The following is a 14,029-nucleotide window of genomic DNA, read 5'->3' on the forward strand; positions in this document are numbered from 1 at the left end:
AGAGAGAGAGAGAATTTTAATATTTATTTTTTAGTTTTTCGGCGGACACAACATCTTTGTTTGTATGTGGTGCTGAGGATCGAACCCGGGCTGCACGCTTGAGCCACATCCCCAGCCCCCCATCTCTGCTTCTTTATTGAAGTGATCTTTCACTTCCTGTAGTTTCTTTCTGGTTTCATTTTTTATTCTGCCCTTTACTTTGCAGATCAATTTAACTATGTACATTCTAATCTCTCTCTGACATTTCTTCCTCTGTGTGTCAATGGATTCTGTTCTGGAGTATTTTGGCTTGTTTGGGGTGATTTGTTCCCTTGCTTTTTAATGTTTTTTGTGTGTCTACCCTTTAACAGTATGGATCTGAGGCAGCAGAGTTTCTACCCTGTGGACTTATAATGTCCCTAAAGGTTTCCAGTACCTCACCATTTAGGGGGAGACAAATGATAACAACAACCAATGCAAACAATATACAGCATTAAACCAAATAATTCCTGCTATGACATCTACAATGTTAATTATCACAATAAACAGAAATGATGAACAGCTATTGCCTACCATAAAAACAGCGAATTTGCAAAAGGGTTTATAATTTCAAATGGTGAACAGGGAAAAGGACAGAAGTGATATAGGATGTGATGATTATGAGGAAGAGAGAAGAAGAAGTAAAAAATTAAAGGAAGAGTGAAGGAGAACAATAGATATTGGCTGATAACAGAGGAAAAGAGAATCAAGGGAAACAGGAGAAAAAAACATAAAGTAAAATGTTTTTTTAAAAATTGAAAATAAAAATAATATAAAACAAAACTAAAATATACTAATCAAATGTCCTGGTTCACAAAAAACCAATCCATGAAAAATTGCTGGCTTCAAAAATGCTAGAAGTGAGGGGAAAAAAAGCCAAATATGAATATGTATAAATGTCCATGTACCATTAAGGTCACAATTAAACAGAAAAAGAATTAAAAAAAAAAAAGATCTTGATGAAAATTTAAAAAATTCTTTCCATTGGAGTTCAAAAGATTTTCAGCTTCTCTTGTCAGCAGTTTTAGGTGGGATAATCTGGAGCTGATGCTCCACCCTCTTTATTGCTAGAATGAGAGATGTAATCCAGTAGGTGGAGTTCCTGGAGGCAGGGTTTAGGTTTAGGTGGGTTCCAGGCTCTTTGCTGATTGCCAGTTGTTCTGGAGATTTTAAATCAGCACCTCCAGCACCCAGCACTTGCAGGTCCACGCTCGAACACTGTACCCTAGGGATCTCCCCTGGATTCTACTTGTGTTTTGGGGGACCCAATTTTTAGTCCCCTACATCACCTGCGGACCCCACATTTCCTCTCAAGTTCAGTCTCCAGTGAAGAGAATCTCTCCTGCCTCTGCCCTTCCAAGTTCCCAGCCAGATGCATCTGTCTCAGCAGGTCCTGTGAACAGTCAGATTGGAGAAGGAGGGATAGAGCCAAGTAGGTTTTCACAACCAGTTGTCCACTTTGTCAAACTCTCTCCACGTTTGATTTTTCTCTTGGTCACTTAAGCACACTCTATTTTGTGAAGTGTATGTTTACCAGGCCTGTATTTTGGGCCAAACTCCGTTTTGCCAAGAATGGGCCCTCTCAGGTGTGAGCCCCGCAGTGGCTGCAAAATGGTTCCTTCCTTTGTCTTCTACACTCCTTCTGGAAAGATGGTGGCTTCTTTCTCCGCTCACAGATATTGTGCGGCACATCTTTCAGGTTTGCTGGGCAATGCTCTTGATCTCTAAATGCTCTGTACATGCCTCAAGCCTCCCCAAAATGCGGGTTCCTTTAATTTCCTTATCCCTCCACAACTGTGGCTGGTGCTTTTGGCTCAGTTGCTGCAGCGACTATGCCTCTAGGGATTTCTTCCTTATTTTATTATATCTAACTTCCTGTGTCCCCAGTCTGCTTTGAATGTCTAGTTTTAAATTCCAGTAAAGTCCCCCTGCTTTTTTTTGTTGTTGTTCACCCACTTTGCTGGGAAGCTGCCTGTTTGCTTTCTTGGTTTCACTATGGAGCAGCCAGGAACATGACCCCTTCTTATTCCACTATCTTGAACACACACACACACACACACACACACACCCCTGCACGTTAGCCTTTCGAGTTGCTGAGATTACAGGTGTGCACCACCTAGAATGCTTATTTATTCATTTATTTATTTGTACTGGGGATGGAACCCAGGGGTGCTTGATCACTGAGGCACACCCCAGCTCTTTTTTTTATTTGGGTAGGAGGTATTAAACACAAGGATACATAACCACTGAGCCACATCGCCAGCCCTTTTTGTTTTTTATTTTGAAGCAAGGTCTTACTAAGTTGTTTAGAGCCTCAGTAAGTTCCTGAGGCTGGCTTCGAACCTGCAATCCTGCCTCAGCAGCCTAAGCCACTAGGATTATAGGCATGAGCCAGCTCTTGTTATTGTTTATTTTGAAACAGAATTTTCCTAAGTTGCTTGGGGTCTCAATAAATTTGCTGAGGCTAAATTCAAACGCAGTCCTCCTCTCTCAGCCTTCAGAATCACTGGGAAAAAAAAGGTTTGAGACACCACACTTGATTATAATGCTTATTTTTTCCCCAATTTTTATTTGATTTTTAAAAATAAATGACAACAGAATGCATTACAATTCATATTACACATAAAGAGCACAATTTTTCATATCTCTGGTTGTATACAAAGTATATGGTTATAATGCTTTTTTTTTTTTTTTTAAGAGAGAGTGGGAGAGAGAGAGAGAGAGAATTTTTTAATATTTATTTTTTAGTTCTCGGCGGACACAACATCTTTGTTTGTATGTGGTGCTGAGGATCGAACCCGGGCCGCAAGCACGCCGCAGGCGAGCACGCTACCGCTTGAGCCACATCCCCAGCCCCTATAATGCTTATTTTTAAGGATGTTTTTGGAGCAGGTTTTTTATGTGCAATTTATTGGGTTGGGTTTGGATTTATTGAATTGTTTATTATTCAATTGCAGTATTTTTTTGGTTAGCTTTTTTTTTTTTTTTTGGCACCAGGGAATGAACTCACGGATACTCAATCACTGAGCCACATCCCAGCCCTATTTTTGTATTTTATTTAGTGACAGGGTCTCACTGAGTTGCTTAGTGTCTTGTGATTGCTGAGGCTGGCTTTGAACTCGAGATTCTCCTGTCTCAGCCTCCCCAGCCGCTGGGATTACAGGCGTGTGCCACTATGCCCAGCTTGGTTAGCATTTTTATACTTAATTGAAGATATACTTTTGGTATCACTTAAATGATATCAAAATTAGTCATCAGTTTTTGAAGCCCTAATCTCTAAAATCTTGGGTCCAAATTCTGTTTTATCTTTTGAAATCTGAACTATATGTTTAATTAAAAAATTTTGTTTTAGTTGTAGATGGACACAATACCTTTATTTTATTTATTTAGTTTTATGTGGTACTGTGGATCGAACCCAGTGCCTGACACATGCTAGGCAAGCGCTCTACCATTGAGCTACAACTCCAGTCCCTTATGTTTAATTTTATAATGAAAGAGTTTTTGTAAACTTTTCTCTACCATTTCCCTTGAAATAAGAACAAAATAATACTGAATTATTTTGGATTTTTTTTTTATGTATTGTTTTGCTTTGCAGTAATGGTTTCTAAAATTAACTTTAATTTTTAGGAAGGTAACTGGAAGGAAACTGTGAATGAAACTGGGTTTCAGCTGAAAGTAAGTATATTTGTATGAAGTAATTTGCCGTATTTCTTTACAGTTTCTAGCACAATGCTATACTCTTAATGGGTACTGGGTTAATTTTTTGAATGAATAAATGTCAGAAATCATCTTTGCATCTAATATCATTGATAAGCTTTTCAAAAAAAACACCACAATTCACTTTTGATTTATGTAATTTTTGTTACTAGTTGGACTATAATGGTCAAATTTATTAATTTAATTTTATTAGATAAGAACATTTTGAAGCAGTAATCTAAATACAGGCTATAAAATTTTTCCCCCACAGTATAAACATACTTTTACATCTTTTTCTTTCCTCTTTCCTGACCATTTCCACATGCACCCCTGCCTCCGACAATTGATCACTATTACCAGTGAATGGTACTTCTCAAGAGTCTAGCTTGGATTTTTCCACATGAGTAAACTAAAAGATGAGTTTTTGGTCATGCTGCTTCTGTCAGTTGGGACATGGTGGCCAGTTTGAAACCGATATAGGTATCATTTTGAAAGAGCATCTCTTAAGTGATAAATGCATATTTAGTTTTCATCCAGTTTTTTTCAAGTTTAATCATTAGAATTAATGTTTTGAAATGAGATTGTTATCTGAAAATTGAGGAGTATTGTGGTGAGATGGCTACCCTAATCTACTCTGCTCTCCAAATCTTTCCCCAAAGAAATCTATTGTAAGTTAAAAGCTTTTAAAAGTCTGTCTCTTGTAACCTACTAAGGTAAGTAGATATATAATATAAATTTACATAATTCAGATTGCACATTCGTAATCTGAAAATCTGAAATTCAATGTAGTCTGAAATCTGAAATGCTTCAAAATCCATTTGAGGGGCTGGGGATGTATCTCAAGCGGTAGCACGCTAGCCTGGCATGCGTGCGGCCTGGGTTCGATCCTCAGCACTACATACAAACAAAGATGCTGTGTCCGCCGAAAACTAAAAAATAAATATTAAAAAAAAAAATTCTTTAAAAAAAAATCCATTTGACTGATGCCCACTCAATATGTTTTGGATTTAGGAATAGTTTGGATTATTATTATTAATTTTTTTTGGTACTGGGGATTTAACCCAGGGGCACTCAACCACTGAGCCACTCCCTAGCCCTCTTTTGTATTTTTATTTAGAGACAGGGTCTCACTGAGTTGCTTAGTGCCTCGCTTTTGCTGAGGCTGGCTTTGAATCACAATCCTCCTGCCTCAGCCTCCCAAGCCACTGGGATTATAGGCGTGAGTCACCACACTTGGCTAGTTTGTATTTTGAGATGAGGGGTGTTCAACCAGTAGTCTATGAAAAATATTCCAACATCTCAAAAAACTCCAAAATCTAGACTTTTGGTCCCAAGCATTTCAGATAAGAGATATTCAACCCGATGCTCATTTTGGCAGCATACATGCTAAAATTGAAATAATACAGAGAAGATTAGCATGGCCCCTGCCTAAGGATGATATATTAATTCATGAAGCATTCCATGGTTTTTATATAATTGAAGTGACACTGTGTAAATGTTGACAACGAATTCTGGATAAGTTTCTTTACATTTTATGGAAGCAATATTCTATGTTATAATTTTTTTTTTTTTTTTTTGTACCAGGGATTGAACCCAGGGGTGCTTAACTACTGAGCCACCTCCCCATCCCTGTTTATGTTTTGAGACAGGTTTTGCTTAGTTGCTTAGGACCTTGCTAAGTTGCTGAGGCTGGCCTTAAACTTGTGATCCTCCTGTCTCAGCTTCCTGATCCTCTGGGATTACAGGCATGCACCACCATACCTGGCTTTATGTTATAAATTTTTAAATAAAATTCTATTACTTGCAAAAAAAAACCAGAAAAAATACTCAACCAGTATATAGCATATAAATTGATAAATTATTCACAGGATAATGTAGTACCAAAAGTCATTATAGTATATCCCATAAGAAGAACAAAATATATTCATTCATTTAAAAAAATACCACCCAGATCTTTATGCATTGGTATACAGGTAGTTGAATAGCACAAAATTAACTAGAAAATTATTTTCATATAGAGAAAATGTAATCAAGTTTCTAATTTTGCATGATTAGATTTTAATTTATAAGTATTTTGTTGGCAGTTATACATTAAAAAATTACAGTTTTCTTGATTGAAACTCATTACTTTATAATGCTCAGAGGGAGTGATGGAATTTAGTTTAGGCAAGGACTTGAAATAACTTGAAACTTAGAAAATCATTCTTTAATTTAATAGTGGCTTCTGAAAAATAATCCAAGATATGTTAGAAACTAATAAAAAGTGTAAAAAACCTAAAATACAGTTGTTTTGATGAATTGCCTTTATATAATACAAAATTTTAAAATTTAGTCATTGATTTGTCACCAGTTTAGTCACTTAATTATCTGTGGTTTGTCCTTGAACCCAGTGTTTGGTTGTAACTTTGGAGACCTTGGAAAAATACCTGAATTTCTCTATTATTATAGACTGTACTATTTACATAGCGTGCCATGAATCTTATGTGTGCTTGCTGTTTAAATATTTTGATATAATGTTTTCTATTTGGGTAACCTATGGTTTAAAGCTTGGGTATGGTTTAGACCTTTGGGTTTAAAGTATTTGAAAGGTAGTGCTTAATATATAGTATTAATAATTCATAAAGTCAGTCTTTCAATGAAGTAAAGACTAGAAATAACCTTTATGGAGAGAATTCAGAAACCCACCTGTCGTCTTCTATTCCTTATTTTGTTATGGACATTTCTGACGTCTTTTCTTCTTCCATCAAGGACATGGGCTCTTTAGGGGCAACCTCACATACATGAATATGTACATGCATTCATACAAATGAGGTTCTCCCTGTACATACGTAGGTGTATGTGTATATATAGATGTAAAGTCATGTTTTCCTTATCTGGAGATCATGTGTTTGATGACAATTTAATCACAATTGGAAGCCAATATTTAAGCAAATCTGACTTTTTTGAATATTCAAATGGGTGTAACATAGCTTACTTCCATGCTTTTAGAAATACTTTGGTTCTCTCAGAATTCACTTATTTTATTATAGTTCAGATAGATTGGGCTATTTTACAGACTACAAATATTTTGGCAGAAAATTTACTAAAGTTAAGTAATAGTGAAGACGAGCACATTGTGACAATAGTGACAATGACAACTGAGTCTGATACCAGAAAAGGAGGTAACAAGTGTACGAGGGTCAGATGCACAGTGTAGGTACATTGGGCATGAGGCCAAATGTTCACATATCATTTTAGCCTCCAGGGTCTCAGTGCATGAAAAATGGGTTTGCTAGTAGTTGTTTATAGGGGTTACCTGAAGGCCTCAAGAAAAAGTGAAATTATGCTTGCTTTGTACTGTTAATTCAGTTAATTGTACTGTTAATACACTGTGTGCTTCTCAGTTGTTGGGATTGTTTGTTCAAAATAGTCAATCCTGAGTTTTATCCCATACATACTGATTCTTGTTGGTCTAAAACTTGGCAACTCTTGCTCTAAGGTGATTGAAAAGACTTTTTAGGAACATGCTTTTATTTTGTGAGTAATTTTTAAAATATTTTGGTGCTAGGGAGCAAATCTGAGTCCTTGAATATACAAAGTGTGTACTCTGGCACAGAGCTATACCCTCAGCCAATAATTTTAGAAAAACTATCTAAAATGGTTTAAAAAAAAAAAAAACTTTTCAGAAAGTTTTTACCTGAATATCATCAGCATATATACTTACTATGTGTTTAATACAGTACTTAGCACATAGTAAGCATGTATGCTGGTTTTATAAGCATATAGGCTGATACTGTATTTTATTTTGCTCAGTATTGCCTTAGTACCTTTGAAGTTATTCAGTATTCCCATTTTTTGGATGAGGAACTCTAGAAGGTGACTTCCCTAGTGTCACATGATTATAAGTGATGAAACCTAAATCGAAGTTTAGGCTTATTTGACTTAAAGACCTTCTTAATTACAGTCCCTGTTATTTCCTCTCTTTTTGCTTATTCTTTATGTAATTAATGCATGCAAAAAGGATTGGTAAGGGAAAGCTCTATTTCTGGGAAAATGAGATCATTCTGAATCACACCAAATATTTATATTCTTTTTTGCGGGGGGCAGCGGGTAGTTGGGCTTGAACTCAGGGGACTCAACCACAGACCCAGGCCTATTTTGTATTTTATTTAGAGACAGGTTCTCATTGAGTTGCTTAGCACCTCACTATTGCTGAGACTGGCTTTTAACTGGTGATCCTCCAGCCTTAGCATCCTGAGCCTCTGGGATTATAGGAATGTGCCATTGCGCTCGGTGTTATATTTTATATTCTTCAGGTAGCTGTGAATTTTGGGGGGTCTGGAGCTCCAGCAGGATGAGTTTTTGAGTGACATATTTGTTGCATTTGTTTTTATTTTCTTAGTCAAGTAATCTGGGAAGCCCTAATAATATTTTTGAATTGCTTTCTTCATTTGTTTTGTTAATTGAGAGTATTTGTAGTTGTGAGTTGTAAGTTGAAATAACAAAATTTTCAAACTGTTGAGGTCTTCAAAACCAAACCATAATTTGAAAATGATTCCTAATACAGCTATCTTTTACGATGAATGCTGTAGTTTCTATATCTTGGACAGAAAAGTATTTGACTTTCTTTTTCCTTTCTTTTTTAAAAGTGAGAATTTAGGATAGGATTTGGAGATGTTAAGGATACATTTCATATTGTCATGTATAACTAATTAGAACAAATTTTTAAAAATCCTAAAAAAGAATTCATTTCATGCAATGAACTTATTATTTAGTGTTTATCTCTGTCTCCTTTGAGAGCAGTTAATCTAGAAATAAATAAAGATGTGAAAAAGATGTTTTGTCTATTTTTTGGTATGGGGATTGAACCTAGGAGTGCTTTACCGCTGAGCTACATCCTCGGGCCTTTTCAAATTTATTTTGAGACAGTGTCCCTAAATTGCTAAGGCTGACTTTGAACTTGGTGGTCACCTGCCCCAGCCTCCAAAGTGGCTGGGATTAAAGGCATGTGCACCCACACCAGGCTAGATATGTTGTCTTATAATATTTTCCGCTAGCTTGTTTTACGTCTTACAGTATTAATTTAATTACAGGTATTTCTTTTCCTTAAATACTGATGATTATAGTGTAAAGTCCCAAGGTTCCTTTGTATTCCATCTGAGAACTACCCTTGGTAGTTTTATTTACTTTACATATGCAGATCATTTCTTTTCTTGGCTTAGTGTAAAGCTATAATGAGTTTTTTCACATGACTTATTCTGATTTGTAGTCATATAGAGCTGTATGCCTACTAATATATTGTTTACATTTGTTTTACTTTGGAATCACTGAATACCATGTACTTAGTCTAATTTATTATGTTTCTGAAGTGTTCTCAAAAATAACTACCAAGCTGTTGTTTTAGGTATGCTTAATGTGTTTACAACATTTAATATGAAGAAAACTGTATTTAGCATCTAATTCTAAAGGGAAAGTAAAACTGTTTGAATTTTATACCCTGAAATGTAATTGTATTAAGTGAACAAATTATTTTTTCCAGGCAGACTCCAGGTTAAAAGCGCTTAATGCAACATTCAGAGTGAAAAACCCAGACAAGTAAGGTTTTGTTTTAATAACAATTAAATGTTGTTTTGAATGGTGCCTATCCGTCTATTTAATTTTTCATTTCTGAATGTATGCACTTCATTTGCCAAATATTCTTAGTGGTACTTCACAAATTTCTTTTTAAGTCTAAAACTGATTTTGAAATTTGGTATCTTAATTGGATTTAAGCTTATAAATAACTGAAGTTTAAAAAAATTAAACCACTGCTTTTTTCCTAGAAAGATTTATTAAATGTTGAAGGTATCAAAAAATGATGAAAGTGATTTTAATGTCATAATTTTTCTTTGTATGACTTTGCTTGTCAAATATGCAGAGCTTAAAAAATTATGTTGTATATTTAAAAAGAAAATACCTACTTTGTATGCCAAGAAAATTTGATAGATAAATGCATTTTAGCATAATTTTATGCAGATTTTCATTTGATAAATACTTGACTTTATTAATATCAGTTTGTAAGTGTATTCCTACATTAAAGGAAATCAGTGTATTCAGAAATGACTTCTTAGGAAAAGACCTAGATTTGGTTTTGGTTTGGCTCATTCTCTAAATTTTGTGGGTATTTCAAGATCTTCATTATATGTTCCTTTACCTGGCAGTTTGGTTCAGTTATAGGAGCTTTTCAGTTAGAAACGCCTAGACAGATGAGGCCTTTCCATTTACAGCAACCAAGTTTATGAAGTCTGTTAGAATTTCTCTAGAGTCCTTCAGCTTTAATTTCCCTGTAGTATAAATTCTTATAAAAAATATGCAAAAGTCTGTTTGCATTTTTTGATGATATATCATGCAGCTTTATAAACCATGACATTAACAGTAATGCCTCTGGTTTTTAATATGAATTTTGAATATAAAATATAAATGAATATTATTATTATTTTTTGCAGTGCTGTGGTTTGAACTCATGGCATCACATATTCTTGTGTTACACATTCTTGCCCTAAAAAAAATATTTTTAAAGTTTTAGTAACTAGGAAGTTGTGGTAACCACTGAAGGTTTTTTTGTTTTATTTTGCTTTATTTAAAAATAAAACTTGTGTTGTTGCATACACCTGTAATCCCAGTGACTGTGGAGGCTGAGGCAGGAAGATTGTGAGTTCAAAGCCAGCCTCAGCAACTTAGTGAGGTGCTGAGCAACTCAGTGAGACCTTGTCTCTAATAAAATACAAAATAGGGCTGGGGATGTGGCTCAGTGATTAAGTGCCTCTGGGTTTAATCCCCAGTACCAAAAATAAATAAATAAATAAAATAATAATTAATAAAACTTTTATTTTTTAGAACAATTTTAGATTTACAGCAAAATTGAGCAGAAAGCACATCCTCAGCACCTCCCCCTCACCAGAGAACTATGTTTATTACAGTAAATGAATCTACATTGACACAGCATTATTACTGGAAGTCATCATTTACGTGAAGATTCACATTTGCTGTTGTATATTTGCTGTTATACATTTTAGGAGTTTGGGATGACACTACTATAGTATCATACAAAATAGTTTTATTGTCTTGAAAATTCTCTGTGCAACCCCTGTTCTTCCTTTTATTTCTCTAGCATGAGCCTCCATTGATCTTTTTACAGTTTTCATAATTTTTCTTTTTCAGCATGTTTATGTCATATTTGAAATTGACCTATTTGATTTAATAATATGCATTTAATGTTCCCTGAAGTTTTTAATACTTGCATGGTATATAAGAAGTGTCCTCTTAACGAAGAACTAAAATTATAAATCACCCCCCCCCAAAAAAAAGTTTTGGAAAACTTAAGCTACGTTTGGTGGATGTACATTCATTAGAAAATCATGTAGCTGATATTATTTCTTGTTTGTTAGTATAATATTAATATTTTGATTAGTATTTTCTAAACTTTAATGGTTTATTTTTTATGAGGTGCTGAGGATCGAACCCAGTGCTTCACATGTGCTAGGCAAGTGCTCTACCACTGAGCCATAACCCCAATCCCTTCTGTCTCTCTCTTTTTTTGGGGGGTGTTTCAGGGATTGAATTCTGAGGCACTCGACCACTGAGCCACATTCCCAGCCCTATTTTTTGTATTTTATTTAGAGACAGGGTCTACACTGAGTTATTTAGAGCCTCACTTTTTGCTGAGGCTGGCCTTGAACTCATGATCCTCCTGCCTCAGCCTCCCGAGCCATTGGGATTATAGGCGTGCTATACTGCACCCAGCCCTTCTCTCTTTTTGAGGTTACCTGAATTGCTAAATTTTACTCTTTTGTACGTAGAATTTTAAATGTAATATGACCAGTATTATCAAGGCAGTTTTTGCTCCTATATTGTTAAAGTGTAAAATCAGTGTATTAGTAATAAAATTTATTGGCCTCAAATCCTAGATAGGAGAATTGTCTACATCAGTTATTGTTATAACCATTCTTTTTAAAAAAAATATCTTTAGCTGTAGTTGGATATAATGACTTTAGTTTATTTATTTTTCAATATGGTGCTGACAGTTGAACCCAGTGCCTCACTGATGCTAGGCAATCACTCCAACACTGAACCACAACCCCAGTAGTTGTTATAACCATTCTTAATATATAGATATCTTTTCTAGGTCTAGTTGACACAGTAGATTATCATTGGTGCTATTGTTAAAAGAGTATATGTCTTCAAAACAGTTTTATTCTATCCTTTCATAAAATCTAGAACACCAGAATGATTATTTCACAGAGTTATTTCCAAAATGATTCTTTAGTACTTGTTTCCTGCATGTTTGTGTTTCCGCAAACAAGATTGTTAGGAAAAGTGAGAAGGAGAACCTGGGGCCTTCTACTTGTATGTGGACTTAAGAGCTCAATGTCTTGGATTGCATCAATTGCATAAAGAAGTGCATCCAAGTTTTTTTGTTTGTTTTTGTTTTTTCTGTTTTTGGTACTGGGGATTGAACCCAGTGGTGCTTAACACTGAGCCACATCCCCAGCCTGTTTTATTTTTTGAGACAGTGTCTTACTAAGTTGTTCAGGGCCTGACTACATTGCTGAGGCTGGCTTTGAACTTAAAATCCTCCTGCCTTAGCCTCCCAAGCTGCTGGAATTACAGGCATGTGCCACTGTTCCTGGCCAAGTTTTATTTTTATGTCCACTTCTAGAGTTTCTTATATTGTGTTGAAAATAACCTAAACCCATTAAAACAAAATCCAGATGACAGACAAACCAGATGAAAGAAGTAACATGTCATTTATATAGGTTTTTTTTTTTTTTTTGGTTTAATTAATTAGTTTATTTATTTAGGTACCAGGGATTGAACCCAGGGCAGGAGTGCTTAACCAGTAAGCCACATCCCCAACCCATTTATGTATTCATTCATCCTTTAATTATTTATTCATTTATTATTTTGAGATAGGGTCTCACTAAGTTGCTCAGGGCCTCACAGAATCTCTAAGGCTGGCCACAAACTAGTGATCCTCCTGTCTCAGCCTGCCTAGTTGCTAGAATTACAGGCATGTGACACCATTCCCAGCTTACATAGTTTTTAAAATCTACTGTTTATTGTAGAAGCAGTGTAACCTCTCATGTCATGTGCTACCATGCCCAGTAGAAATTTCATTGACTATAGCTTTAGTTGCCAGTTTTTCTTGGCTAAAAATTAATAAAAGAAAATCCATATGACCCCAATGAAATAATTTATAAAATTAGTTTTCTTCTTTTAGAAGAAAGCCAAAGGATGGGGATGTAGCTCAGTGGTAGAAAACTTAAATAGCATGCACAAGGCCTTGGGTTCAATCCCCAGCACCACCACAAAAGAAAAAAAGCCAGGCCATGCAGTAACATAATTAAGGTTAAAATTTGCTTGGTTTATTCCTTGAGTTTCAAACTGTCAGAATAGATCACTTTCCTATGCTGAGTTTGAGAGCAAGAAGGATGGATACAGGAAGAAATTTATCTAGTGAGTTTTCAAGGGGTTCAAGGTACCATATTAGGAACTCCCACAGATAGGCAGCAAGGCAGGACCTGGAAGTGCAGAAACTGGAAAAGTGGGAGGAGACTGACAAATTTATTGTTTTTCATAGTCACTCAGACTTTCAGAATTCATTGAGTTCATTTTCTTTGGGGATTTATGTAATAGTTGATGGTATAAGTTGTAAAGACGTGTAAGAAAATCTGTATGGTTTGATGTACTTTCAGTAGAATAGGGTGGAAAAAATGAAAGCCATATGAAAATATGAAAGCAATATAAAGTAGACAAGTTAGACTCCGCACTGTATTTATACCATCTAACTTTGAAATTGAAGAGTGGTGTTCAGAAAAAGCCTTGATGGAGGTTATTTCTAAGGTGAATCTTGAGTAATGAATGAGATTTGTTTAAGAGAGACACCTGTCCAGGCTTAGATGGGGAGATGACTACAAGCAAGTAAAAGCAGACTTTGGAGAATAAAGGGAAATATAGAGCCTATAGTTGTGGTGGAACTGTTTTGAAGAGAAGAGAAACTAAGGTTAGTTGAGGCTTTGAGATACATTAAGTGTAGACAACCTCAAACTTACAGTCTTACTAGAATCTGCATTTACTTGTTGATTTTTACATGCCTTACAGGTAGGGATTTTAGACATTTAGTGTTTTGGGAGGGAAGTTTTATATCATCATCTCCCCAGTCTGGACTCTTTGTTAACTCCTTCCTTTCCAAGGAAATTACAGCATTTTGACATTATTATATATGCTTTTTACTCCTTAATTTTTCTCTGAGAACAGCTAATCATTTAGGGTAGGAGAGTCTAGCAGACACTGCTAA

The 14,029-nt window shown here is 35.3% G+C and overlaps 1 protein-coding gene and 1 non-coding gene across 3 annotated transcripts in view; both read left to right on the top strand.

The window, feature by feature from the left end:
- Window positions 1-14,029, top strand: part of Snx4 (sorting nexin 4) — a 50,494-nt gene that overhangs the window by 7,917 nt on the left and 28,548 nt on the right. For both annotated transcript variants that reach the window (XM_015486851.2, XM_015486852.2), the window contains 2 exons: window positions 3,646-3,693; window positions 9,233-9,288. In XM_015486851.2, coding sequence (XP_015342337.1) covers window positions 3,646-3,693; window positions 9,233-9,288 — 104 coding nt within the window. The remainder of the gene's footprint in view (window positions 1-3,645; window positions 3,694-9,232; window positions 9,289-14,029) is intronic.
- LOC125613650 lies at window positions 5,077-5,183 on the top strand. Its single transcript, XR_007344216.1, has one exon. It is a non-coding gene; the product is annotated as a U6 spliceosomal RNA (small nuclear RNA).

This window comes from Marmota marmota, unplaced genomic scaffold (assembly GCF_001458135.2).
Source record: "Marmota marmota marmota unplaced genomic scaffold, marMar, whole genome shotgun sequence".
In the NCBI taxonomy this organism is placed as follows: Eukaryota; Metazoa; Chordata; class Mammalia; order Rodentia; family Sciuridae; genus Marmota; species Marmota marmota.